The sequence below is a fragment of the Athene cunicularia genome (genome assembly GCF_003259725.1).
Source record: "Athene cunicularia isolate RWA chromosome 8 unlocalized genomic scaffold, athCun1 chr8_part1, whole genome shotgun sequence".
Classification (NCBI taxonomy): domain Eukaryota; kingdom Metazoa; phylum Chordata; class Aves; order Strigiformes; family Strigidae; genus Athene; species Athene cunicularia.
This window is the reverse complement of record NW_020799109.1, coordinates 1510865-1534438: the sequence shown is the minus strand read 5'-3', so window position 1 is coordinate 1534438 and position 23574 is coordinate 1510865. Positions and strand designations below refer to the sequence as shown.

General features: G+C 46.9%; 2 protein-coding genes across 4 annotated transcripts; one reads left to right on the top strand and one right to left on the bottom strand.

The window, feature by feature from the left end:
* Positions 1–121: 121 nt before the first annotated feature.
* Positions 122–13341, top strand: LOC113483066 (methylcrotonoyl-CoA carboxylase beta chain, mitochondrial-like). Its single transcript, XM_026854297.1, has 12 exons — positions 122–446; positions 2054–2250; positions 3352–3530; positions 4418–4498; positions 4930–5108; positions 6484–6676; positions 7689–7780; positions 8619–8775; positions 9532–9654; positions 10305–10453; positions 10930–11011; positions 12555–13341. The coding sequence occupies exons 1-12, from the start codon at positions 127–129 to the stop codon at positions 12636–12638; spliced, it is 1836 nt and encodes a 611-aa protein (XP_026710098.1). The 5' UTR covers positions 122–126; the 3' UTR covers positions 12639–13341.
* RPE65 (RPE65, retinoid isomerohydrolase) lies at positions 10345–21117 on the bottom strand. Of its 3 annotated transcripts, none has more exons than XM_026854299.1 (14): positions 21033–21117; positions 20229–20311; positions 19471–19621; positions 18770–18877; positions 18535–18676; positions 17755–17902; positions 17373–17454; positions 17146–17278; positions 16916–17055; positions 16276–16405; positions 15131–15394; positions 14907–15018; positions 13544–13743; positions 10345–10442 (listed from the first exon to the last, which is right to left on the bottom strand). In XM_026854299.1, exons 1-13 carry the CDS (start codon positions 21041–21043, stop codon positions 13592–13594), a joined length of 1656 nt encoding a protein of 551 aa, XP_026710100.1. In that variant the 5' UTR covers positions 21044–21117; the 3' UTR covers positions 10345–10442; positions 13544–13591. The 3 variants fall into 3 exon arrangements, with proteins under 3 accessions (XP_026710100.1, XP_026710101.1, XP_026710099.1); XM_026854300.1 differs by lacking the exon at positions 10345–10442 and having other exon boundaries at positions 13447–13743; positions 15131–15225; positions 15280–15394; XM_026854298.1 differs by lacking the exon at positions 10345–10442 and having other exon boundaries at positions 13447–13743.
* Between the last annotated feature and the right edge of the window lie 2457 nt (positions 21118–23574).

Sequence of the window (23574 nt, the reverse complement as noted above, 5' to 3'; positions counted from 1 at the left end):
GCGGGCCCTGCCCTCAGAGCCCACAGCCTGAGGGGCGGCGCCGCCTTGGCCTGCTCAGCCGAGGGAGTCCGGAGCTTCGATTTTCGCCTGTAAACGCTGTTTCTTCTCCCCGCAGCTCCCGGGGCCATGTGGAGCACGGCGGCTCTGCGCCCCCTTGGCAGGCTGCGGCCCGGCGCCGCGCCTCCGCCGCCCCCAGGGTTACAGCCCCCAAATCACGGTTTTGAACGAAAGTATAAGGCCTTGTGTCACGGGAAACTGCCAGCACACGAACCGCAGAATCGGGGGTTGGAGAGGACACGAGACGTGCTTCCCTGCCGCTTAGGAAGTAAGCAAGCAAAAGGCAGGCGGTGGGCCAAAACTTACCCAGTTTTAGATGGACGCATCCTGTCCGTGCATCGACACGTGTTTGAAGAAAATGTAAGGAACAGTGAGGCTGTTATTAAAAGGTAATAAAACTGTTTTGGTGGTGATTTAAAAAGTGCTGCTGCTTGTGAGATGATGTGAGAGTTACTTAGGGGCATTCTAAGGAGCTTTTTAACGCCGGAAGAATGCTAATGAAATACCCAGAGATTTAAAAAAAAAAAATTAAGAGTAGGCTTTTCCACCTCAACATTTTGAAGCTTAAACTCGTTTCCTGGCTGTTCTTTTCTCGGGCAGCTTCTCTGCAGAGTGAATTTTACAAGGATCAGCCCTTAAAAATTTCATCTCCCCCAAAGAGGTGCCTAAATGTTGACTTAAGCGGCTAAATCTAGGTGCAGGCTCTATTTAAAATAGTGCCATGTGACGTCGTGCTGCATATATTGCCAAGAAGTATTTTTTTTTTCTAGACCTCCGTAAACTTTTGTTCAGTTTTGAATGCGAGGACATAAATAGTGACTTGCATTTACAGATCCCTCCCAGAACAGTAGGCAACGGTCATTGCAATTAATTGTGATTCACTGATAAAAGCAGGAAAATTTATTTTGTGTGTTTGTCCTTAAAGATCAGATGGCGAAAATTCAGGCGCCTTTGTTCACTGGAATGATACATGAAAGCTACGGAAAACACACTGTGCCCTCCTGTGGTGGCATTTACGACATTATTAAAAATCCTTAGCTTTTTTTCTCCTGAGGTTTTTCAATCTCCACAGCCTGCAGGAAGCCACAATAAGATAATGGAGTCACGTACAGAGTGGTGCGTAGTTATGTCAAACAGTACTTTTAGTTAAAGATGATCCATCTTGGCAAAAAAAAAAATTATTTGAAATAAATAAAGAACCTGGTTTATTTAAGACCAGAATTATTTGAGATATCACATTTGTTGACAGTTTATTCAACTCATTATCAGTATTTGATGCTGCCCTGACAATAACATTCAGTCATCCCTTCCTCTCTCTGTGATTGTAGTGACACTGCAGAGTTCACGACGTCTAAAGTCTTATCTTCCCTGATACAGAATATGCTTGAGGCCTCTCAGAAAAACGTGTTGAGGGAAACTGAAAGAAGAAGCCCTTGCCTGGGTTCTTCCCTAGAGTAGTTGGAACAGAGAGGCAAATCTCCATGCTGATTGGGGACTAGCAAATTAGGATGGCCTTATAATGGCTGCGGGTTTATGGGCTGATGTTGTAGGGCAGTATCTCCCACAGGCAGCGCCGGCCGCTGGCAACCAGCCCTGTCGGTGCTCTGCTCCCGGCGCCGCTGGCAGAGATTAGGAAGGATCATATATTGTGACATACTGTGTGTTGGGTGTGTATGGGCAACACCTGGGGGAGGATGGAGGCTTAATAGTGGCTGCTAGCTGTGACCGTAAACTACAGATAGAGTATTTATGTTATTTCACTCTCTTTTTTTGGTCTTTATTAGACAATTTTTGAATAACCAGGCTAAAATGTTTGCTTTAAATAACCTTTGCCTTTTCTTACAGGAAGCAATAATGCAAAACTGTGAATTTATCTTTGTTTTCATACAAAACGGATACAAAAACTGTGCAATACATATAAGTACTATGTTCAGTCTACTAAAGGGTAACTTGTAAGTAAAGTTTTCATTGACTGAAACTTTGTTTTTTAAATCAGATACTCGGAGTTGCTAGAGACAGTCAGTAAAGGAGGGGGAGAAAATGCCATCTTGCATCATACTCAGAGAAACAAGAAGCTGTTTGTTCGTGACCGCCTGAAGTTGCTCCTCGATGATGAGTCTTTCCTGGAGCTGTCCCCGCTGGCAGGCCTGGAGCTGCCCTACGGCCACATCCCTGCCGCAGGCTGCCTGACTGGTAACGGCGGCGCCTCCGCGAGGAGATGGAGCAGGGATGAAGTTTGGTGGTTGCGTCGCTCGTGTCTTTAAATACGATTCATATTCGGTCAAAGATGGATGGGGGTTGAGGGTGTTGTCTTGAGCAGCCCGTTGTTGGAGATGCAGCCCAGAAGGAAGAAGGTTTGAACCACCGCGAGCTTTAGTTAGAGAAGTGCAGTGATGGGCAAGTGCTCGTAGGCCGTGTGTGTTGGTTGTGTGCTGCACACCTTCCCGGAGTAGCCAGCCCTGCTCCCTGGAGATGAGGTGGTGGTTCTTACTGGGAGAGGAAAAGGATGCGTGTAATCAGCTTTATGGAATATTTTAGTATCTTAGGAATGTGCTTTCCTAGGAAAAGTGAACATCAGCTCTATCCATTAGTGCTCCCAACACAGAAGAGTTCAACCACTGGTATATTACTCTTCTGCGATTTGAGCTGGGGGATCTGGGAGAAACCTTTAAAGAAAAAGAATTTATTTCATTTCTTCTGGATTTAGTAATCTATTCCACTTACCAGTTACTGATTTTTGACCCCAGAAATTTAGGATTATGTGTCGGATAAGCTCTTGTCTGTTAAAGGAAAGGGGACCAAGTTACTGTGAGACAGAGGAGCTGTGACATTTATTTTGTCATATTTTTCAAATTATAGACAAGTCCTTTGATTGCATTTTGAAGAGCAGTTCCAGTTTAAAAAGTAGCCAGAAGAATAGAGTATGAAATCCTGTCTTTTGTCACAGATTGTTACGTTTTTCAGTTTTATACAGGCAATTTTTAACTACCTTCCCTGTTATCTCAAGAGTTGGAAGTCGAACCGTGTATTTTTTCCCTCTTAGATTGTCACCAGGAGGAAGTTTGTTTCAAGTTCTGTCTTCTGTCATTTAGATTTTTTTTTAAATGTCATTGTCTTTCAGCTTGTTATTCCAGAGGAGAGCAATAGACTTCTTCCCCGTGTCATATTTGCAAGTTAATTTGCGGCTTCTTGATACAGTATTACCAAAACAACATCCTGGCTATAGTTTGGCCCCCTTGTTTCATCTATGGTGTTTCAGAGAGTCCTGATAAGTATCTGTGGTACCACTTACAGGAATTGGCAAAATCTGTGGGGTCTGGTGTGTCTTCATGGCAAATGATGCAACTGTGAAAGGAGGAACTGTTTATCCAATTGGAGTGAAGAAACAATTAAGAGCTCAAGAAATAGCCATGCAGAACAGACTGCTCTCTGTGTACCTTGTTGACAGCGGGGGAGCATTCCTGCCACTACAGGTAATGCTGGCACCACTTCATCGAAGAAAATACCTGTGATGATCTTAATTATAGTAACTTTTAGCAATAAACCTCAGATTTATGTTGTGTTTTCTTGGCTGGCTGACTTCCATTGTCTGTTGTACTTCAGGTGAGTTTTGTCCACAAACCAGAGCGCAGGAGATTATTTGAAGATTTGTAACAGGGGTGATGAGTTTGTGTCTAGCATCTGAATGAATTTGGAAACTTGAATACCAGTGTGGGGACAAAGGCCTGACCAAGGATGGATATTCCTCAGTGCGCTGAAATGCTTCGGTGTCTTTAATAAATTAGTACATTGTTTGAGGCTTCTATTTTCAACATCAGAATCTATAAAACCACTGTGTGTTTTATGGTAACGTTTGTGATAGTAATGCAGTAGCCTCCGTGATGTAGTTTTAAAGATTCTTACTGTAAAAGGAGAATTTGCACAGGTGACTTTGCAATGTACAGAGGTGATATTATCACAGCGACTACAGCTGTTCCTTCTCCAGGCTTGAAAGCAAACTGAAAAAGTTTTTACCCGACTTAAGAAATTGCATCAAAAACTAAGTAAAAAGGGAAACTGCTGAAGTCATTTCACAGATAAATTATGAACATGAGCTTCCCCTTCTCCATGTTTACAGTCTCAGCTTGTGTAGAAATGAAACTTGTTTCTGCTGTCAAAACACGTTGGGTATTTTTGTGGAGTTGCACAATGTGTAAAGGGGAATAAATACCAGAGCGAAGGCTGTGTATGAAAATTTCAGGTGTGATTGTTAGTGGCGACCTTCCCGGAGTCGGTTACAAGGCGTTTGTGAGTGAATGAAGAGGAGGAAGTGTTGGCTTTTGCAGTTCGTACTGAAACTGTCTTTTCTCTGTCATGCCAGTCAGAGCTGTTTCCTGACAAGTCGCACGGTGGCAGGATTTTCTACAACGAAGCGATAATGTCTGCCATGAGGATCCCTCAGGTAGGTGTCAGTCGGAGTACCAGCCGGTGGAGTGTCGGTGAGGGGTTCTGAAAAATGCTTTGTTCTCACACGGATTCTAGGAACAACTCCCAAACGTGCAAAAAAAATGCCTAAAGCTCACCTTTTCTGCTTGTGGGGAAGGGAGATGTGAATCGTATCTCACATAACAATACTTGAGCCTCGAGGCTCTAAGTGTTCACTGACTGATCATGGTGGGAAAGCATCAATCAGATCACTGGGTTATTTCAGCATAAATGCTGAACTCTCTCAGAACCAGCACTGCTGTTCATGCTGGTATTTCTCTCTCCAGTTCATTGTTTCCCAAGCTGCGATTCAGTCTCTTGAATGTTTCTGAAATAAATGTAACGGTTTTGCCTTTCCATTCTCCTCTCCCCAGCACCCTGATTTGTTCTGGTTTCCGTGCCCTTCAGGTGGCAGTGGTGTGTGGCTCCTGCGTAGCCGGAGGTGCCTATGTGCCAACCATGGCAGAAGAAGCTGTGATTGTAGATAAAATCGGTACGCTCTTCCTGGCTGGCCCTCCGCTGGTAAAAGCTGCTACAGGAGAGTTTGTCTCTCCTGAGGACCTAGGAGGAGCTAAACTTCACTCTGAGTACGTGAAATAAGTCAAAAATAGCAGAAATTTCAGCATACTGTCATTTAAAGAAACTCTCATTTTATCTTAATGAGTGACTGAAGCTGCTCCAGTGTGACAGGATACGATATGGTCCTCAAGGACCAAGAAACATGCAGTGAAAAAAAAAAAACCAGTAGAAATGATACAGGAATTATTACAAGGGTTGGTGGTATTCAGTTATATATGTGGGAGTACCATGGGGCTAGATATAACTCTTTGAAATGAAAAAAGCAACGTGGCATTGTAATTTCAGCTTTACTACTCTCCACAGGAACTTTCCACTTCCACCGTGTGTGTGTATATATATATATATACACACGCACTCTGATAGAGATCTCACATAAGTACAGAGGTCAGGATCAGGGCCAAAAGTAGAACCTGTTATTATGCTGTTTGCTTTCCTTCCTGGGGACAGGGTTGGGGTTTTTTTGTTAGATCAGCTTAATGGAAGTAAAATTAAGTGATGTTCATGGGGAGAAGCGGGAATTGGACAAACGTGGTTTTGGTTCCCCGTTTTTCCCCATACTCTTTGAATGACTTCAGGCAGGTCAGTTCCTCTGTGCCTCGGAGGGACCAGCTGTAGAAGAGGGACGGTCTCGCTTTTTTTCCTAATGTAGACATCGTCAGGATACATACATTAAAAAAAACAATTGTGAGTGTTCAGATACTGCGATGATGGGGAAAATGGGTAAGAAATTTGTTTTTCTTCCCTCGACTGATGAGTGGAGAGGTGTTATGGCTTCTTTCCATTTGTCTTCTCTGCTTCTGAAGACACCAGACTGACTTGCTGCAGAGAAGAGCCTGAATGCTTGTGAAAGTACCTGAAGCAGAGAAGAAAAATGGAAAGCCTGCCTGCCTCTGCTGTTAATGAGGGCTTCATAGCAGGAGATGAACAAACAGGAAATAAAGCTGATAGTAGCTATCTAACCAGTGCTTTAATGCTGTTTTTCTGTGTCAGAAATTGCTGTAGTTGTCAGAATAGTTATTCCCTTCTAGGTGGGGAAAGCGGGTGGTTTTGCTTCTTTGTTCTTGGCATTCTGTGCTGTGTGGATGGGAACCAGATCCTTACCTTTCTCACAAAAACAAATGCTAGTGTGGCAGTCGGATAACCACATTACATGTAGTAGGTTATTGTCCATATCCAGTGAATTTGGTTTGGGGTTGGACTGCACAGAAATTCCACTGACGTACTGCTTTCAACTCAGCCATACCAGAAGAGAACGAGGCAATATTCTCGCGGCGTTTGGAGAGTCACAGTGTGCGTTAAGGTTTTTCCTTTAGTTTGTTTTTTTTCCTATCGGAATTCAGATTTCATTAATTCAGTACGAATTAATGTTGCTTTCTCTCCTAGGGTCAGTGGCTGTAGTGACCATTTTGCGTCTTCAGAAAAGGAAGCTTATGAATGTATTCGAAATGTTATCTCCACGTTAAATTACGACCCACTGCCAGAGGAGGTCACAGAGCATGACAGTCCTCTGTACAGTTCTGATGAGCTCCTGGGCCTGGCCCCGCGAGATTACAGGTGTTCTCTTCCTGTAAAGCTGGTAAGGTGACAGATACCGCATGCCTGCGTCCTTCCAGTCCCCTCTGGCCAGTAGCTCCAGATTAACAGGCAACAGGCTGTTTGCTCTTGGAGAATCCTGAAGTCTGAGATACTCCGTATCATTACCTAATCAGCTGCTAAACTGTCTCGAGTCCGCAACAAAGCAGAATGGCAACAATTCTGTAGAATTATAGAAAATATTTTAAGCTGAAAACCTGCTAGAGATAATTACAGATTATGCCAGCTGATCCCCATCTGTTTCCAGGCACTGTTTGAGATGCTGTTATGTCAGTATGCTTGTACTGAGTTGGCTGCCTTGAGAACGTGCACCCCTTAGTGTCCTGTTTCCCCCTCCCCCTGCCTTTTTTTTTTTTTTTCCCACCCAGGTAGTCAGGACTCTACCTTGTAGCTTAAATGTCTAATGAAAATACTGCCTGAAAAACAACAAAGCTCAAATTAAGCTTGTTTGAGGCTGGGACAGACACTAATACACAAGAAGAGCCCAGCAGAGCTGTCCACACTTTTTTCTTTGTGTTGTTCTAGAAGAGATTTAGTCTCCAAGGGTGTGAATCCAGTACCTTTTCCAGGGGTAAATTCCTACAGTTAAGGGGACTGACTGTGGAAAGCAGCGTAGCTTTGAAGGCAGCTTTTAAACTGTGTTGGAAAAAACCATGAGCAATATGCTGCCGAATGTTTCTTATGTACACAAACTCTGGGGTTTTTACAACATTTTAATGTACATGAACAACTGTGCTCTGTAACACTGAAATAATTTTGGAGTTGAACTTTGGCTCGGAACACACGGTTGGTGCTGAAACGTAAACACAAATTTGATATTTTCTGCATATTGAGTATTTAGCAGAGTGTAAGACATAAAAAGGGCCTTCTATGCTCATTTAGGTTGACTCCTTGTGCTATAGAGGTCTCGTTACTATTTGAACAGAGCGTATCTTTTAGCAGAACTATCCTGTTTTCACTTCAATTTCTGTAGTAAGGACTGTGCATCTTTGCAGATTCTGAGCCGTCTGATGGATGGAAGTAGATTCCAGGAATTCAAGGCCAATTACGGAACAACATTAGTAACGGGCTTCGGCCACGTGCAAGGGTAAGGCTAGAACAGGTCACTATCAAAATTTGTCTAAACAGCTTTCATATCATCATCAGGTTTTACAGTATTCCAATAGCAAGGTTTATGAAGTTCTGAGTCAAGAATTGGTAATGAAATTCTTCTAGAAAGCCTGATCTTCTGCCTCTGAGCTCCGAGTTCACCGCGGCTCAGGCCAACAGCAGCGGAGAGTGATTATAAATGGATGGTTTCCGTGGCTTTGTGAAATGATGTGTTTGTTCACAAAAACTACTAGCCAGACAGTTGGAACACTGAAGTCTCCACAGGTTCCTTAAGAAATAAGAAACAGCATCTTTAGAAGTGTTCCCTCCCAAACTGAGTGGAAAGCTAGTGTCCTCTCATGGGATGGAGATGGGATAATGCCCATAGAGGAAACCTTGCATAATTCAGATCAGACTGTGGTATTAACACATTCATGAAGCACAGAACATTCCAGTCAAAGCATATGAAAAATAATAAGGTGGTAGAATATATTTTTAGAGCCTCTTCAGGCTTAAAGTATAAACTTTTCAGATTGTTACGTTGTTTGTTACAGGCATTAGAGAGGGGCCAGAGTCCTGGCACCTCGTACCTTGTCTTGCAGTGTAAAATCTGATGCTTACCTGCCCTCTGGGTATGAATCCGAGGTCATACTTCTGTGCTTTACGTACCAGGAGTGCTGTGAGACTTGTTGTTGTTAGGTGCGTGAGGTCCTTGAGTGAAATGCCACAGTACGTGCACCCTCGCACGTGCTGCATTTCTGTAAAGGGCAGATGTGTGTGAGCTACATACTCATAATTTCTAGGTTCAAAAGTGAAAATGTTCACGTGTCTTGTAGGCACTTGGTGGGGATAGTGGCTAACAATGGCGAGCTGACTCATGATGCTTCTCTCAAGGGCAGCCACTTCGTACAGCTGTGCAGCCAGCGGAGCATTCCCATTCTCTTTTTCCAAAATACTGCTCCACATACGGCAGAGCCAACGAGCATCTCACAGGTACAGCCGTTCTAGTTCAGTATGTTTACTTCAAGCAGTTCCTAGTTCTTGTTGTATTTAAGGTTACGTTTTGAAAAATATTGTTAGGAAGATTACTTTTTTCAACCACTCTCGATGGTTCAAACCATCATGATTACTTTGTTCTTAAATCTTTCCATTAGCATTCTCACTTTATTCTAATATTAAGCAGGCCTGTATGTTTATCTAAAATGGCACTGTCCAGCTGGCAATGCAAGCTGTAAAACTTGGAATTTGTAGTGCTTTTTACATGGAAATACAGCCTATTGATTCTCCTGGTACCGCTGCACTCCACAGAAAGAGAGATATTTCTCTTTTAGAAGAGTGAAGGCATTAAAGTACAGCATGTGTTGTCCTGGGCTACAGAGAGCCTCACAGTAAAACCTGCATTAGATTTTCTGATCTCTTTCTGCAGCCCTGTTCCTCCCAGCTGTCAGCAGCTCTTAAGACAAAGCCTGGCATAATTGTGTCGTATCTGAGCTTTGCTAAAGCCTGGGAGAGCTCGGCCTGCGCAGCAGCATAGGTTTGTGCGCACTGGTTATAATGGTTGTGCTGATTTACATGGTAAAGTGAGTGTGTAATGGGCTGTGGTAGTTAATGATGCTGTCTTACTGTTGTGGAAGAAATGATTGTACAGAACTGTGAAGAAATAAATGTTCTAGAAAATTAAGTTTGGTGAGAGTGGAGGGAATCCAGAGGAAAGGCTTCGAGGATCTGAAATCTTGATTTTCGTTTCAGGCAGAGGCTCAGTCCCACAGATTAAAAGCCCAGGCCTCCATGATGGCTGCTGTGGCCTGTGCTGCCGTTCCGAAAATCACCGTTGTGCTTGGTGGCTGCTATGGGAGCGAAAGTTACGTTATGGTACGGGAGGCATCAACCGAATGGGTTTGCTAATTGACCTTTTACATCTCACAGCACTTCACTTCTAAAACACAGCCGGCTGTTGTTACAGTGAACTCCATCCGTTATTTTAACTACTTCCAAAGAAATGCAGCACAAGATGCGATTACCAACAATTTGGTCTGCATCTACGAATCTAGAACCAGTCCTAAAAACCAGGTTATCTGAAAACGTCCCTTCTCGGGAGCAATTCCTCCTTTTTCTCAACACGTTTCGGGCGATGAAGGAGCATGTCTCCTTCAGTCGTGGCACTGTGTGGGGTTCAGGCTGTGTCTGGCGAGGGCAGTAGGGCTCTTTGTTCACTCAGAATTAAACGTGTGAGTGCTTGGAGGAAAAAGGAAATAATAACACTGAATAATAGCAATACTGATATATTACTGAAATAATAATGATATTTAGCAATACTGAAGGCAGCGGGGATTGGGATGGTCGCTACCACAGGGTGTGAGTGCTGACACAGGAGCTGGAGCTGTCACGGTAAAGGAGCTGTATCGTTAACGCTTCACAAATTAAACCGTGTTACATTCTGCCTTGAACTTGTGTCATCCTACAGCCATCTTTTTTGTGAGTAATTTCAATGAGTTTGTACCGCCCTTTTTTTTTTTTTGTAGTGCGGGAGATCGTTCAGTCCAAACTTTCTGTTCTTGTGGCCTAACGCAAGAGTTGCCCTTGTGGATTCGAGACATTTCTCCACAGTCCCACGAGCTGGGGACAACAACTGTACAGGAGCTGAATCAGAGCTAAAACATCTGAAAGAAAAGTAAGGACACCAAGTATAAACCCTTGCAGTTACGCTGGGATTTAATTAGTTAAATCACCTGCTTTTGTTCCTCTTAAAAATCAATGCATCCCAAACAAGTAAAGCAAACTTGAATCTACTGAAAAATATTTTAAATTCCCATGGAATTTTATGTCTGCTCTTAGGGTCTTCTCAAGGAAACACAAATGTTTGACTTAACCAAACCCCCAAACCGTAGAATCCCAAATTGAGATATTCTGGATTAGTATCTGGCTGTTAAACAGTGGTCATCACCTGCCTCTGGAAGGTGCTCTGCACTGCAGAATGATCAGACCTGTTGGGTATTATTTGCTGGATTCTAATTAATTTTATCAGTAGTACTGCACATTCATTTGAGATTGAATTATATCCCTTTTTCATCTGTTACTTTGTTTTACTGGTCTGATGGTTTTTATTACATTTTTGTGCTTTTAAGCTTCATACTCTGTCTTCTCCAGGCTCGAGGAAGAAAGCAGTGCCTTTTATTCCTCCGCCAGACTCTGGGATGATGGTGTAATTCTACCTCAAGATACTAGAAAGGTGGGTTTTTCCCCTACAATACATTTTATTCTCAGAGCTCAGAAGGATCCTGCAGTAAATGGGTAAGCCTAGGACTCGCTCAGGGTCAGCACGCCGGTCCCCAGAACTGGGTCTCCCACTTCTCACTCCATTTCCCATGGAATTCAGCTTTCTAATTCTCATCTTTTCTCTTCCCCAGTAGTCTATCCAAAAAGTTTCTGTTCAACTCTGGCTACTGGAGTCCAGCATTTCCTCACTGAACCTCTTAATTCACTTTATCATTCGATTCCATATCTGAATCCTTTCTTTTTTCCTCTTGCATCATCCTCCATATCTTCACTCTTTAAGTTCAGGCTCTTCACCGTTCACATTGTTCCCATTATTTTGTCCCAGGATGTTTCTTTTTGCAGCCTCCTCTTCTTGCTGGTAATGTGCTGTTTACATGTGGGATGCCCCCACTGCCTTTTTATTTATTTTTTAAGTTGGCAGACACCCACTCCATTAGGTGCTTTCTGAAAGCTGCCACCTGCGTTCTGTTTCCTTGATTGTTTGATAGCAATACTTAAAATGTTCTTTGCACTTCTGAAGCTTGTTTATTTAAAGGTCACAAACACAGCTTGTTATCAGTTAATCCTTAGGAATATGGTCCATAGTTATGGTACTAAGTAGATGTTAAATATTTTTTGAGAATTTTTTTAATAAATATTTTTCTAAATATTTTCCGTGGCATTTATGGGAACTTTGATAATGGGAGAGCACTGAAGTATTTTCTAGTACTAGAGCCCCAAGACTACCTCTCTCTAGGAACTACACATGAAAAGAAATCACGTGATAGTTGAAATGAATCATTGTTACTCTCAGGTAATTTTCACCAGCACCCCCCATGTTTAGCTGTTTTTTTACTTTCTTTTTTTTTTTTTTTTTTTTTGAATTTATGTTTAGCTTTCTCTGAACTGACAGCATGTGCTCATTCTGATACTTACTGTGCTTTTCTTAAAATAGGCTTTTAAAAGACAGCGTATGTTCCAGTAGCAATGGAAAATGGAGTATTTTCTTGTGTTTAAAAGCCCAAACCAGTTCTATATCTTCAGCCCCTGTTGTCACAAGACACCAAGAATGAGGACTTAAAAAGAGACGAGTGTGGAAGAGCAGGATGTTATGCTCATTTTTGATAAGCAATTGGAATCTTCAGAGCAGAGCTATGTCCTAGCAGAAATGGATGATCACATAATGTATTCTCACTGGTGTTTTACAGCGAAATAGCTTCCCTGTGTTCCAGAAGTAATTCTCTTGTCGGCACCCTGTCTTTAAAATGCTTCAGTGGTGTCTGTATGCAATGGGTGAACTTTGGGAGGCTGAGGACCTTGCTTCTGCTCCCCTTCCCTGCCCCAGTGGCACGTTACACCCACACCCCGTTCACAACTGCTCATTTTACATGTTGATTGTTTTGCAAAAATAAGAGCAAATGCATTACTGAATGAGGGCACAGCTAGGAAGTTTTACTAGTTTGGTTTTTTTTGTTTCAGACGCTCATTGCTTATGTTGGTTTTTTGTTTTTAATTAGGTGATTGCACAGTGCTTAGAGATTGTAGAACAGCAGAAGTACCAGGTCGTGTCTCCGTGTCAGTATCCCATCATCAGGATGTAACAGCAGACGCTTTCAAGTGATCAGCCTTTCAAAGTTAGTATGGGCACTACAAATCCTCAATGTCAGTGATTTTCTAATTCGTTGATACCATTAAAAATGTTAAACCACTACGGACAAACAAGCAGCCTGGATTTTACGTCTATTAACAATAAGTTTGTATTTTGAACTATAGCCTCTTACTACCCAAGTTGAAAATATGTTTTGTGAAAAGGAAGGATTAAGCTGAAAGTCTGGACGACTCTAAGGAAGCAAATTCATCCCAGGTGGTAACAATTGATTGATTATTATTTTTTTTTTTAAATATTCATATTTTAGCCAGAAAGCCAGAACTGCGCTTGAACAAAAGAAACAGGGAAGAAAGGACACACAAGCTAGGGTGTGCAGTTTTCAGCCTCAGAAAAGGCCGAAATGCTGCCTGGCACAGCACCCTGGGGCTGCCAGTCCTGAGTTCCAAGGCCAGATGGGAAGCTGCATTCCGATTGCTCTGAGGATACTAAAGAAGTGACCAGGAGGGGATTTAAATCCATAATACTTCAGATGAGGCTAAAAGTGACCTTTCCTCAACACATGTAACAGAGCACAGAGGCTGTTCCATGTAGCATTACCACGTGTACAAGTACTGAGTTTACACTGTGCTGTTTCATACACCTTTGACTCTGCTGCGAAGTTTAATTTTGTAATTTTAATTAAAACAAAATTAAATTTTCTTGTTTTAACTGTAGAGTTCTTAGCACTGTACGCCTGAAAATTGTGCCAAAAGGGTGTATCTGAAAAACACCCGGTTAAGTATTACGAAGAGTCATCAACAAAACTGCAACGCTCAACTTTAATTACCCAGCCACACAAATAGCAGGCGATGTGGAAGGAATTCAGGTCATCTGAGGGCTGGCAAGCAGAGACTGCACCTCTTCTGGAGCGGGAAGCAGCCCAAGGGGGTGTGTGGCAGGCGGGGGTCACGCTCTTTTGAAGAGTCCGTGGAAAGTCACAGGAATGTTCACCTCCACTTCGGCCCTGGCCACCTCGCTCATGTCCCTGGCGTTGAGGACCAGGAGGTAGGCGGGCTTCGGCCCCGCGCCCGGGCTCACCACCACGCTCAGCACCACCCCTGGCAGGGAGAAACACACGGCCTGGCACCTGGGGCACCACAGCCCCCCCGGTACCGCCCGGGCCTCAGTGCTGAAGTAGATGGGGAGATGGTTTATTTATTGCTCGTGCTAATTTGGGTTCTGGATGTCATCGGCGTGACAGCCTGGGCTGCTGGGGCATGGTAGCTCCTAGAGTTTGGGTTTTTTTTTTTTAAACTCAGAAATTTTTTTATTCTGAAAAGGAACTATAAAAAGCTGCTACAAGAGCTGACAGACATCACTGACTGGAATATATATCCAATTTGTCCATTTTTTTCAACATTAAGAACTAATTTATAAATTATAATTCCTCTTCTGAGGTTTAACGTGACAAGATGCCCGTTTCTGGGTGCTGGCATCCCTGTGGGGAAGGGAGGGGCCATCCTCCCTCCTGGGCGTTTGTTCTGTGTGCAGGTCAGCCACTGCAGAACACCAGAACAGCCCGGGGCAGCAGCAGGCAGGGCCTGGGGGAAGGGGGCAGAGCCCGGTGTGAACCCAGCTGTCAGAGAGTGCTTCTGCAAGGGCTCAAGGCCCAGGAAGTGAGACTGGATTAAAATGTTTCTAAAATGCACATTGCCTACTTCAGTTACAGAAAGCTTTTAAGAACAAGTTTAAACCATTTCAGTGGGACTTAATCCCCTGCACAAGCACTTTCCTGAACTGAAAGCACATAGTGTGAAATTTGGTTCTGTAAAAACTGGTGAGAGTTGGCTCTTAGCAGAGCCAAGACTTCTCCCAGCTTCATGTAATCCTGTTCAGAGAGGAGGAATTGAGGGAGTAAGTGGACACCCTCTCAGGCCAAGTGCTGCCAGGTACAGTGCTGGGCATGAGTATAACTCTGTGTCCTCAAGTGACAGAGCCTGAATTCCCTCCACCCCTGCATGAGGAGGATAGGTTAGGAAGAGAAAACACGGTTTAAATTTTACAAAGCTCTGCCACCTGGAATTCTTTAAATATTGCAGTTCCAGATGGGAAAAGGTTGGAAAATGAAGACAAGAGGTCATCTACACCTAGAGATCTTTCTCCTCCTTGGTTTTCATTTGGTCTTAATTTTCCGATTTCCCCAGAAACTTCCCACCAGCGTTAGGAGGAGCCAGGAGCTTTCCCAACCACGATGCCATGGACTCAACAGAACCAGCATTACCATCATCTTCCTCCAGGGCGTCCGGGTGGGAGACGAAGATCGGCTCCGATGGGTACGAATCCAGCTCCTGCCACACCCACGTCTCCTTTGTTTTAACGTTCAGCTTGCAAAGCTAAAGGTGGGAAAAAAACCCAAAACCCCACATCTCAGAAATATTCTTTTTTTTTTTTTTGTCCTTAAACTGAAGGCTCGTGGAAAAGACATGCCTGTTGGGTGATAGTTACCCTGTCTGGGACAAAGTGATTCAGCCCCAGCCCGTATGTATACGTGTAAGGTTTCCCACTGTATTTCTTGTAATTGATCTGTGGAAATTCAAAGGCTACAAGGGGGTGCTCGTGCCGCTGCTGGCTGAGCTTTGGGGTCACTGTCGTACCGTGGCGGGGCCCTGAGAAAATAACTTCGGGCTCCAGCCAGACGGTCTCATCGCTGCGCAAGGTCGCCGTAGCCGTCGTGTAGGGCAGGGTGACCAAGTTTTTGCCCGTGTCAGCCTGGGACAAAGAAGTATACCCAAGAGAAACGGAGAAACAGATTTTCTAGTTTGCAGAGATCTGTTGCAAACTGCATTGAACAGCACAGGCAGAGCCTTGTCGAGCTGCAGGATGGCGGCTGCTGCTGTGCCCCGAGCAGCAGTGCAGGAAGCATCTGCTGCTGAAACCGTGCTGGTGTCGGCCCCCCTGGGCTCCTAAAGACACCTGGGGAGTGCTTTAGGCTGGGAGGGACCTCAAAGCCCACCCAGTGCCACCCCCTGCCCCGGGTAGGGCCACCTTCCCCCAGCCCAGGGTGCCCAAAGCCCCGTCCAACCTGGCCTTGAACCCTGCCAGGGAGGGGGCAGCCACAGCTTCTCTGGGCAGCCTGGGCCAGGGCCTCACCCCCCTCACAGGGGAGAATTTCTGCCCCAGATCTCATCTAAATCTCCCCTTGTCCCTCATCCTGTCCCTCTGCCCCTGATCCAGAGTCCCTCCCCCCTTTCCTGCAGCCCCTTTCAGCCCTGGGGGGCCGCTCTAAGGTCTCCCCAGAGCCTTCTCTCCTCCAGCTGAACCCCCCAACTCTCCCAGCCTGTCCTCACAGGGGGTGCTCCAGCCCCCCCAGCATCTCCGTGGCCTCCTCTGGCCCCGCTGGAGCAGGATCCGTGTCCTGCTGTTGGTGCCCCAGAGCTGGACCCAGCCCTGCAGGGGGGTCCTCCCAGAATTAACACAGAACAGCTAAAGAAAATAAAAAGCTCCTCCAAAGACCCACACTCTAGGGCCCCCCCCCTCCACTAAAATGTTTAATTTGAATGAAGCAGGGTCCGGCAGGGCTGTAGCACTACTCAGCCACAAGCCCTGCAGAGGGGAGGAGCAGGCACCAGCAGCTCTGAGCCTCCCGGTACCTTGTCGATGGTGAGGGGCAGCACGTATCTGCGGGCTTCGGGCTGCGGGGCCTTCTCTGCCTGCTGCTTCACCTCATCCCAGTTGGCTCGTAAGTTGGCTAAGTAGAGGTAATTGTAAACAAACTCAAACCTGCACAAAAACAGCATCACAGACAGAAACGCAGATGGCATTTGCAAGTGCCAGGGTCACACACAGCTGTTTTTTTACAAAAATTCAGTGCGGACGAGTCTTGGTCCATCTCCTCAGCAGAGGAGGGACCCAGCAACTGGTCGTGTTCACCCCGAGCACCCCGCGGCAGCAGCCGGGATCTCAGCCCAGGCTGCACAGCCAACGCGGGGCTGGGCACCGCCATTTCCATGCCACATTTCTCTGTTTATGCAAAAAGCAGCGTTCAAACCTCAACCAGATCCTGCTCATCGCAGCCCTGGGGGCCAAAATCCCATCAGCCCTCCAGCAGTCACTAAACTTATTAGAGATAAAAATCATTTTTTTCTCGGAAAATTAGTTTTAAACAGGCACTCTGTGCCTCTGGATAACTTGCACACTCTCTATTCTGCACGTCATCATGTCTTAATGCTTAAGTGGGTCAAGGGAGACGGTGTGAGTGCTGAGGCAATTCACCCGGGGGAAGGGCCTCACCCCTTCCAGGTGCAGAGGTCGACAATCAGAAACCCGTTATCTTCGTAGGTGTTGATGTGGTGGAAGAGGTTGAAGGCCGAGGTGCGATATTTGATGTTGAGGAGCCTGCCTTTCTTCTTCTCTGCCACGTGAAGCCAGACCTGAAAAGCAAACAGCAGCTGGATTTGGGCTCGGAGAAATGAAGGTGACAGCAGTAGGATGGCCCAGTACGGCCCAGTTTGATACTTCACCCCCATGGTTTCGTTGGACTCGAAGCAGTCCATGTAGTTGGCTCCCCAAAGGCTCCAGGAGGAGAGGAACTTGAGGAGGTTGATTTTCACCGGCGTTTCAACAAACACTATGTAGTTCGAGGTCAGCCCAAAGCTGTTTGGAAGCACACGGGGAGCAGATCAAGCTCACTGGAGTTAGCAGGGACAACCCCCCCCCCAGTCAGCCGACCACCCCCCCGCCATGTTACCTATGAACGTAGGAGGGCTTAAACCTGTCGCTGCACGGGAACTGCACCACCACCTCCGACCGGTTCATCGGGTCTTCTTTGTCTGCAACGGGACAGGCACGGGGTGATGGAGGGTTTCACCCACCTTAGTCTGTATTTATAGTCTTTACCCAGCAAGTTTCTGCCTTTAACCCAAAGGAAGTTCATGATTTAGAAACCACGCTGAAGTGTTTTAAAGAGAACGTTTCTGTTACTCAAAAAAAGGCCAATAAAACCTAACGATTAAAAAAAACAACCCAAAAATGTAATTTGATGACAAAACTTGTTCTAAGGATAAAAAAAAAAAAAAAAAGATTTATAAGGCAAGATTTTCTCCATTTGCCCAGAGGTGGGATTAACTGACCTGCCTGAAGCGGAGGAATCCGTATGATGTTATAAGCGAGTGAAAAATTTTTCCCAAAGCAATTGCCAATGTTATAAACCGTCCCGTCGTTTTCAACGTGGGGGTGAGCCGTTGCCCCGTTGACGGACACGTATTTACAGAGATCCACCTGAGAGGCAAGATGGAGAAAGTCAGGAGCTTTCTTGGCAGGAGGTGGGAAATGACCAGCTCTGCAAGGCGACGCGGGTCAGTACATCCTCGCTTCAGGCACAGACGTTCTTCTCTAAGCCCAAATCACCGTCTTGTGAAAAGGAGAAGAGCAGCAGGATGGTCAGGTGAACTGACACGGTTACAGGGAGAAGTCTGGGATCCTGGGGTGCAAAAGAAAGGGCTCCGCAGGCTGGATGTTGGTGACACAGCAAAGAAAAGCCTTCAGACATGAATTCTGTGCTGTACAGTTCGTCGGGGTAAACATGGCTCGGCTCCAATGTAGCAAACCTCTGGCAGGAGCCCTCCGGCCACGGTCCCCTTCGGCCAGGCCGTTGTCTACCTCCAGTTTGCAAACCCCAACCCACGCAGGAGGATACAGACCCTGTCACCTCCTTATTAAATACTATGCGGAGCAGCAGCAGCGGGTTCATTTACAAGCTCATCATGACTCTGCTCTCATTAACCCTCACAGCTTTGTTTCAGTGTCCCTGATAGACCCCAACCCTTGCCGTGCTGGAAGAGGCTGTTATTAAACATTTTCATTTTAGTTTTACTCCTCCATCTATTTAGAAGCACAGTACAAAGACCCACCTGCTTAATTGTCTCTAATGTGTCTGGGTTAATTTTGGTTATGAAGTTGGTCTCAGTACAGGCATAGTAATCTTCACCAACGGGGTAGACGTTAACGAGGGCGTTATCAGTGACCTCCACACCTTTGAAGTACGAGAAAAACCTGAGCAGAAGAAAATGGACAGGGAGTCAGGGGCTTCTTGGGTGTGGAAGGGCCGTAGGACATCACTGCAATGCCTACACGACCCCGAGGTACCTGGAAAAGATGTTCTTGCACGGGTCTGGGTACGCGTAGGTGCCAAATTCCGTGATCACAATCCGTTTCTCGGTCATTGCTCTCACATAAGCATCAGTCCTGACAAACCTGGGAAAGGCAAGAAGGCACAGTGCAGGCATTAGCCAGAAAAAAAAGTGACGGGCTGTGTAAATACAACAGGAATATTCTTGTAATGAGCCTCACGAGACCACCGAAAGCTGCAGCCTCTCCACAGCCTCACGATGCAACTGGAGCGTGTGGGGTGCAGCAACCGCTGCCCACTCCGCAGCCGTGGGACAGGCTGGCTGGCAGGGAGCTGGACCCCATAGGAAATAGGGGCTTTGCTTAAATATTCCACATCAACCACCCGAGAGCTGACAGCTCAGCAGCTTCCAACTGAAAACACATCCCAGGTTTCAAACGACGTCATTCCGTCGCTGATGGCAGCTACATCCACCCCTCCCGGCCCTCTTCTTCCAGATGTGCTGCAATCTGGACAAAAAGCTGCCTTTCTGCTAACTGTGAGGAAGTTTTAGTTATTTTCGGTTGGTTTCAGTGATCGCACCATTAAAACTCTTCCAATAACTGCATGAAATAACCAGCACCTCCCATGTGCTGGGCAGCAGAGCCTGAACCCAGCACTTAGAGCCAAGCAAACGCTTTGGTATTTATTCTTTTTTGCTTGGAAAGTTGCCGCGTACCTTCGGTGATAAGTAACGTGCCCGTCCTTGAAGTCGAACTTGTGGAGGAGTGCCTGGCCATCAAAGAGGTGATAGAAGGGCTCTGCACCCACCTCGAACAAGCCGGGCCCACATCGCAGCAGGCTTCCTCGCAGCCAGGTGGGAATCCTGCCTGCGGAAGACGCGGCGTTGGCACGCGCACGGCCCTCGGCAAATCAGACCAAGGAATTTTGATTGTGTCAACAGAAAGAACAAAACTTCAAAATATATTTTTTTTAAATGTTTTAAATTTGGGTTATAAATACGCATGAGCTCTTGAAACTATCCTTTCTTCTTCGTCTACAGACCGACCAAAGATCACAGGCTGGTTTGGGTGGAAGGGACCTTAAGACCTACCCAGTGCCACCCCCTGCCCCGGGTAGGGCCACCTTCCCCCAGCCCAGGGTGCCCAAAGCCCCGTCCAACCTGGCCTTGAGCCCTGCCAGGGAGGGGGCAGCCACAGCTTCTCTGGGCAGCCTGTGCCAGGGCCTCACCCCCCGCACAGGGGAGAATTTCTGCCTTAGATTCATCTAAATCTCCCCTCTGTCAGTTTAAAACCCTTGTCCCTCGTCCTACACCCCCTGATCAAGAGTCCCCCCTAAAGACCCCCAACCAGTCTGTCCTTCCTCTCCCCCAGAATACACCAGGCCTGTCAGGTCCTTTTGCTCTGGCCCTTGTAACACCTCTGAGCTGTGGTGGCCCACGAGCTCGGCAGGGGGAGATGGGGAGCCCACACCAACCTGTGACATGGGCAGTCACCGGCGAGGACAGCTCCTCCACCGTCTCAAAGAGCTTCTTGTAGCCTCCAGCGGGATGCTCGACTCTGAAAGGGCCAGCAGACATAGGGTTAGCTGGATTTTGGGATAGCTTGGAAGCTCCCCCTGAGGGAGGGTTGGGTTTTATTTTTGTTTTTTTGTTTTTTTTTTTCTTGGATGGACTCATCTGTGACTTGGAAATAAGAGAACAGAAGGGAGAAGCACCAGCCTTTGTGGGGAAAAAGGCTCCGAGGGCTCTGACCAGCTACTGCAGCCGCTCGTGAACCATCCAGAGAAGATGGAACAGGGAATATTGACAAGACAGCCCACGCCACGGTCCTGCAGGCAAACTCCCTCACCCAGGGAATTCAGGATAATCCCAAATCATGAGGAAGGAAAATCCATCTTGTATCTCCCAGGTCTTGGGTAAGATTTTTTTTCTCCTTTTTTACTTTGAGCAAAGTGTACTGGAGCATGTGGCTCAGAATTATTTGTCAGGTTCCAATTTTATCTGCTGCAGAACCCGTGAAGACACACCAGGAATGGGGCTGTGTGGGGCACAGTCCTTCCCCTTCACCATCCCCCAGTACCTGGAGATGAACCCATTCCCCCTGGAGCAGAATCACACCACAGGATGGAGCGGCACTGACACCCCCACACAGAGACCTCCCATCCTCCTCCTCCTCCCCTCTGGACCACGCTGACCCCCAACCTCACAGGAACCCCCCCAAGCCAACGCCGCACCACAGCAATCAGCGACTCCCTCCTAAAACCCCGGGGGATACTCACTGGCTGTACATTCTCTCCCCAGGGAAGGGCCTGAGCCTCTGGCAGCCAAACGCACAGCAAGAGCCGTGCGCTGGGTATTTATGGGGCACAGAGCCCTGGGGAGGGGGAGCCCCGCTCCCGAAACCACCCCCACCAATGAGCACACCCCGGGAACAGAGAGGGCTTTCACCACCAAAATCCTCCCCGGGCTTTGAGAGGTTTTGTCTTGCCCTTCACACAAAAAGGGGCTTTGAATGTTTTTCTGAGACCTAAATTCTTCCCAAGCAGAAGTGATTACACAAAAAAAAAAAAAAAAAAAAAAAAAAAAGTGAAACAGAGTGTGCTGGAGTCACGCCGGGTGCTTGGCACGGCCGCTCGGCTCTTCACCGTCACCCCGTGCCTCAGGGAGACCTTTCCTGCTCCCCCACGGACTGAGGGCAGCGAGAAACAGCTCCTTCCCCCGAAAACACTTTACATTTGTGTAACGGAACGTTCCTCAGCCTGCCCGCCGCACGCAGAGCGGATGGCGTCGGTGCCCGGTGTTATCCCTCCTGGCTCCACGCACACCAGCCGCCAGCTCTGCCCTCCATCCCAGGCTCCTGCAGCCCAGCTCTGGGTTTCAGCACACCGGTACACACAGAGCCAGACTAAAAGCGCTGTCCCGGGGCAGGGCACCGGGGAGCAGCCTCAGCCCTGGGGGCTCGCTGCCCCCCGCCCTCCGCTTAGGGCCATCCTGCCCCCTCTCCTCCCACTCGTTTCATTTAGGGAGTTCGGGTTGCTGCATAAGGCAGATTTCTTAAGACTTAATGCCCATAAAACAGTATTTTTACACAGGGTGTTAACAGCCCTACACACTCAGAGAGACGTCAAACCTGACCATTTGTTTTACGGGCAGCACAGCAGCCGGCCCAAAGATCACTTGAAGAAACCACCTCTAGCAAGAGTAGTTGTTTATGGAAACAATGGTGCTGTAAAGAGTAATTTGAAAGATTAGGGAGATTAGAAAGATTACTGCTCTCCCCCTCACTGCAGCCCATGGCACAGGATGAAAACATTTCATAATATCACCTGCCCTTGGGTACTCCCCCCAGACAAACAGAACCTGGGCTCCAGCGATCAGAACTGTGGTGAAAGGAGAAAATTAGACATCAGGCAGCCCCCATGTTTGATCTGCTGCTACAACCATGAAGTGAAAGGTGAATGGTTGGTTTGTTTCTGTGCTGTTTGTGTTTATTTCCTCTTTACAAGATTGAGTGTTTCCTTTTGGACTGAGGGTTCATTTAAGGCTTCGAAGTGGAAATCAAGATAGCGCGTTGAGCCCGCGTGAGCTCCTCGAGTGAGGCTTCCCAGTAACCCTTCATATTAAACCACCTCAATTCTAGGGCAATTTGTCTGCGGAAGCATCATAGTGATAAATATATTCAATATAAAATTGAGTGCAAACTCAAAACCTCTTTGCAGTGCAAACACCATGGAGATTTTTAATTAATCCCAGGATAAGGACTCCAAACAGGGTTCTAAATCATCGATATCATGAAAAGTCAGTGTTTCCACAGTGACAGCACCTTCCCAGGCCCCATCCTCCTCCAGTGGCTCAGGAGGCAGAGGTCCAAAACACCCCAGGCCCACACACCACCAGCCAAGATTTCCTCCTTCTGCATCTTACCAGCACCGAGCACAATCCAGCACTGCGGACAAGAGTGGAGGCAAGAGTCAGAAGGAGGATGGCACCACGGGCAGCCTCCACTCCCACGGCTCTCCTCCCTTTTCACTTGCCCCCACACCCAGCCAGCGTCTGCCTGCCAGGACCCCGGGGGCCAGAGGGATGAGCCCGAGCAGCTGCTCAGAATCACAGAATCATCACACAACTGTTTGGGTGGAAGGGACCTTAGAGATCTTCTAGTTCCCACCCCCTGCCCCAGGCAGGGCCACCTTCCACCAGCCCAGGTTGCCCAAAGGCCCGTCCAACCTGGCCTTGAACCCTGCCAGGGAGGACAGGCTGGGAGAGTTGGGGGGTTCAGCTGGAGGAGAAAAAGCTCCGGGGAGACCTTAGAGCAGCCCCCCAGGGCTGAAAGGGGCTGTAGGAACGGGGGGAGGGATAGGACAAGGGGTGATGGTTTTAAACTGACGGAGGGGAGATTTAGATGAGCTCTAAGGCAGAAATTGTCCCCTGTGAGGGGGGTGAGGCCCTGGCACAGGCTGCCAGAGAAGCTGTGGCTGCCCCCTCCCTGGCAGGGTTCAAGGCCAGGTTGGACGGGGCTTTGGGCACCCTGGGCTGGGGGAAGGTGGCCCTGCCCGGGGCAGGGGGTGGGACTAGATCTTTAACATCCCTTCCAGCCCAAACTATTCTGTGATTCTATGCCAAATGACCTCTGAAGGTCCTTTCCCACCCAATTTACGATCCTATGATTTTCAGGCTTTCCCCCCTTCCCCTTTAAGTATTAATTTTGCAGTTCTATCTGTCTGCTGCCCACATGCAGTTAAATCTGGAGTACACAGTTGCATCATGATGCTGAGATGAGCCATTAACATTTTATCCATGTAACCTTCTGGCTGTTTTCTA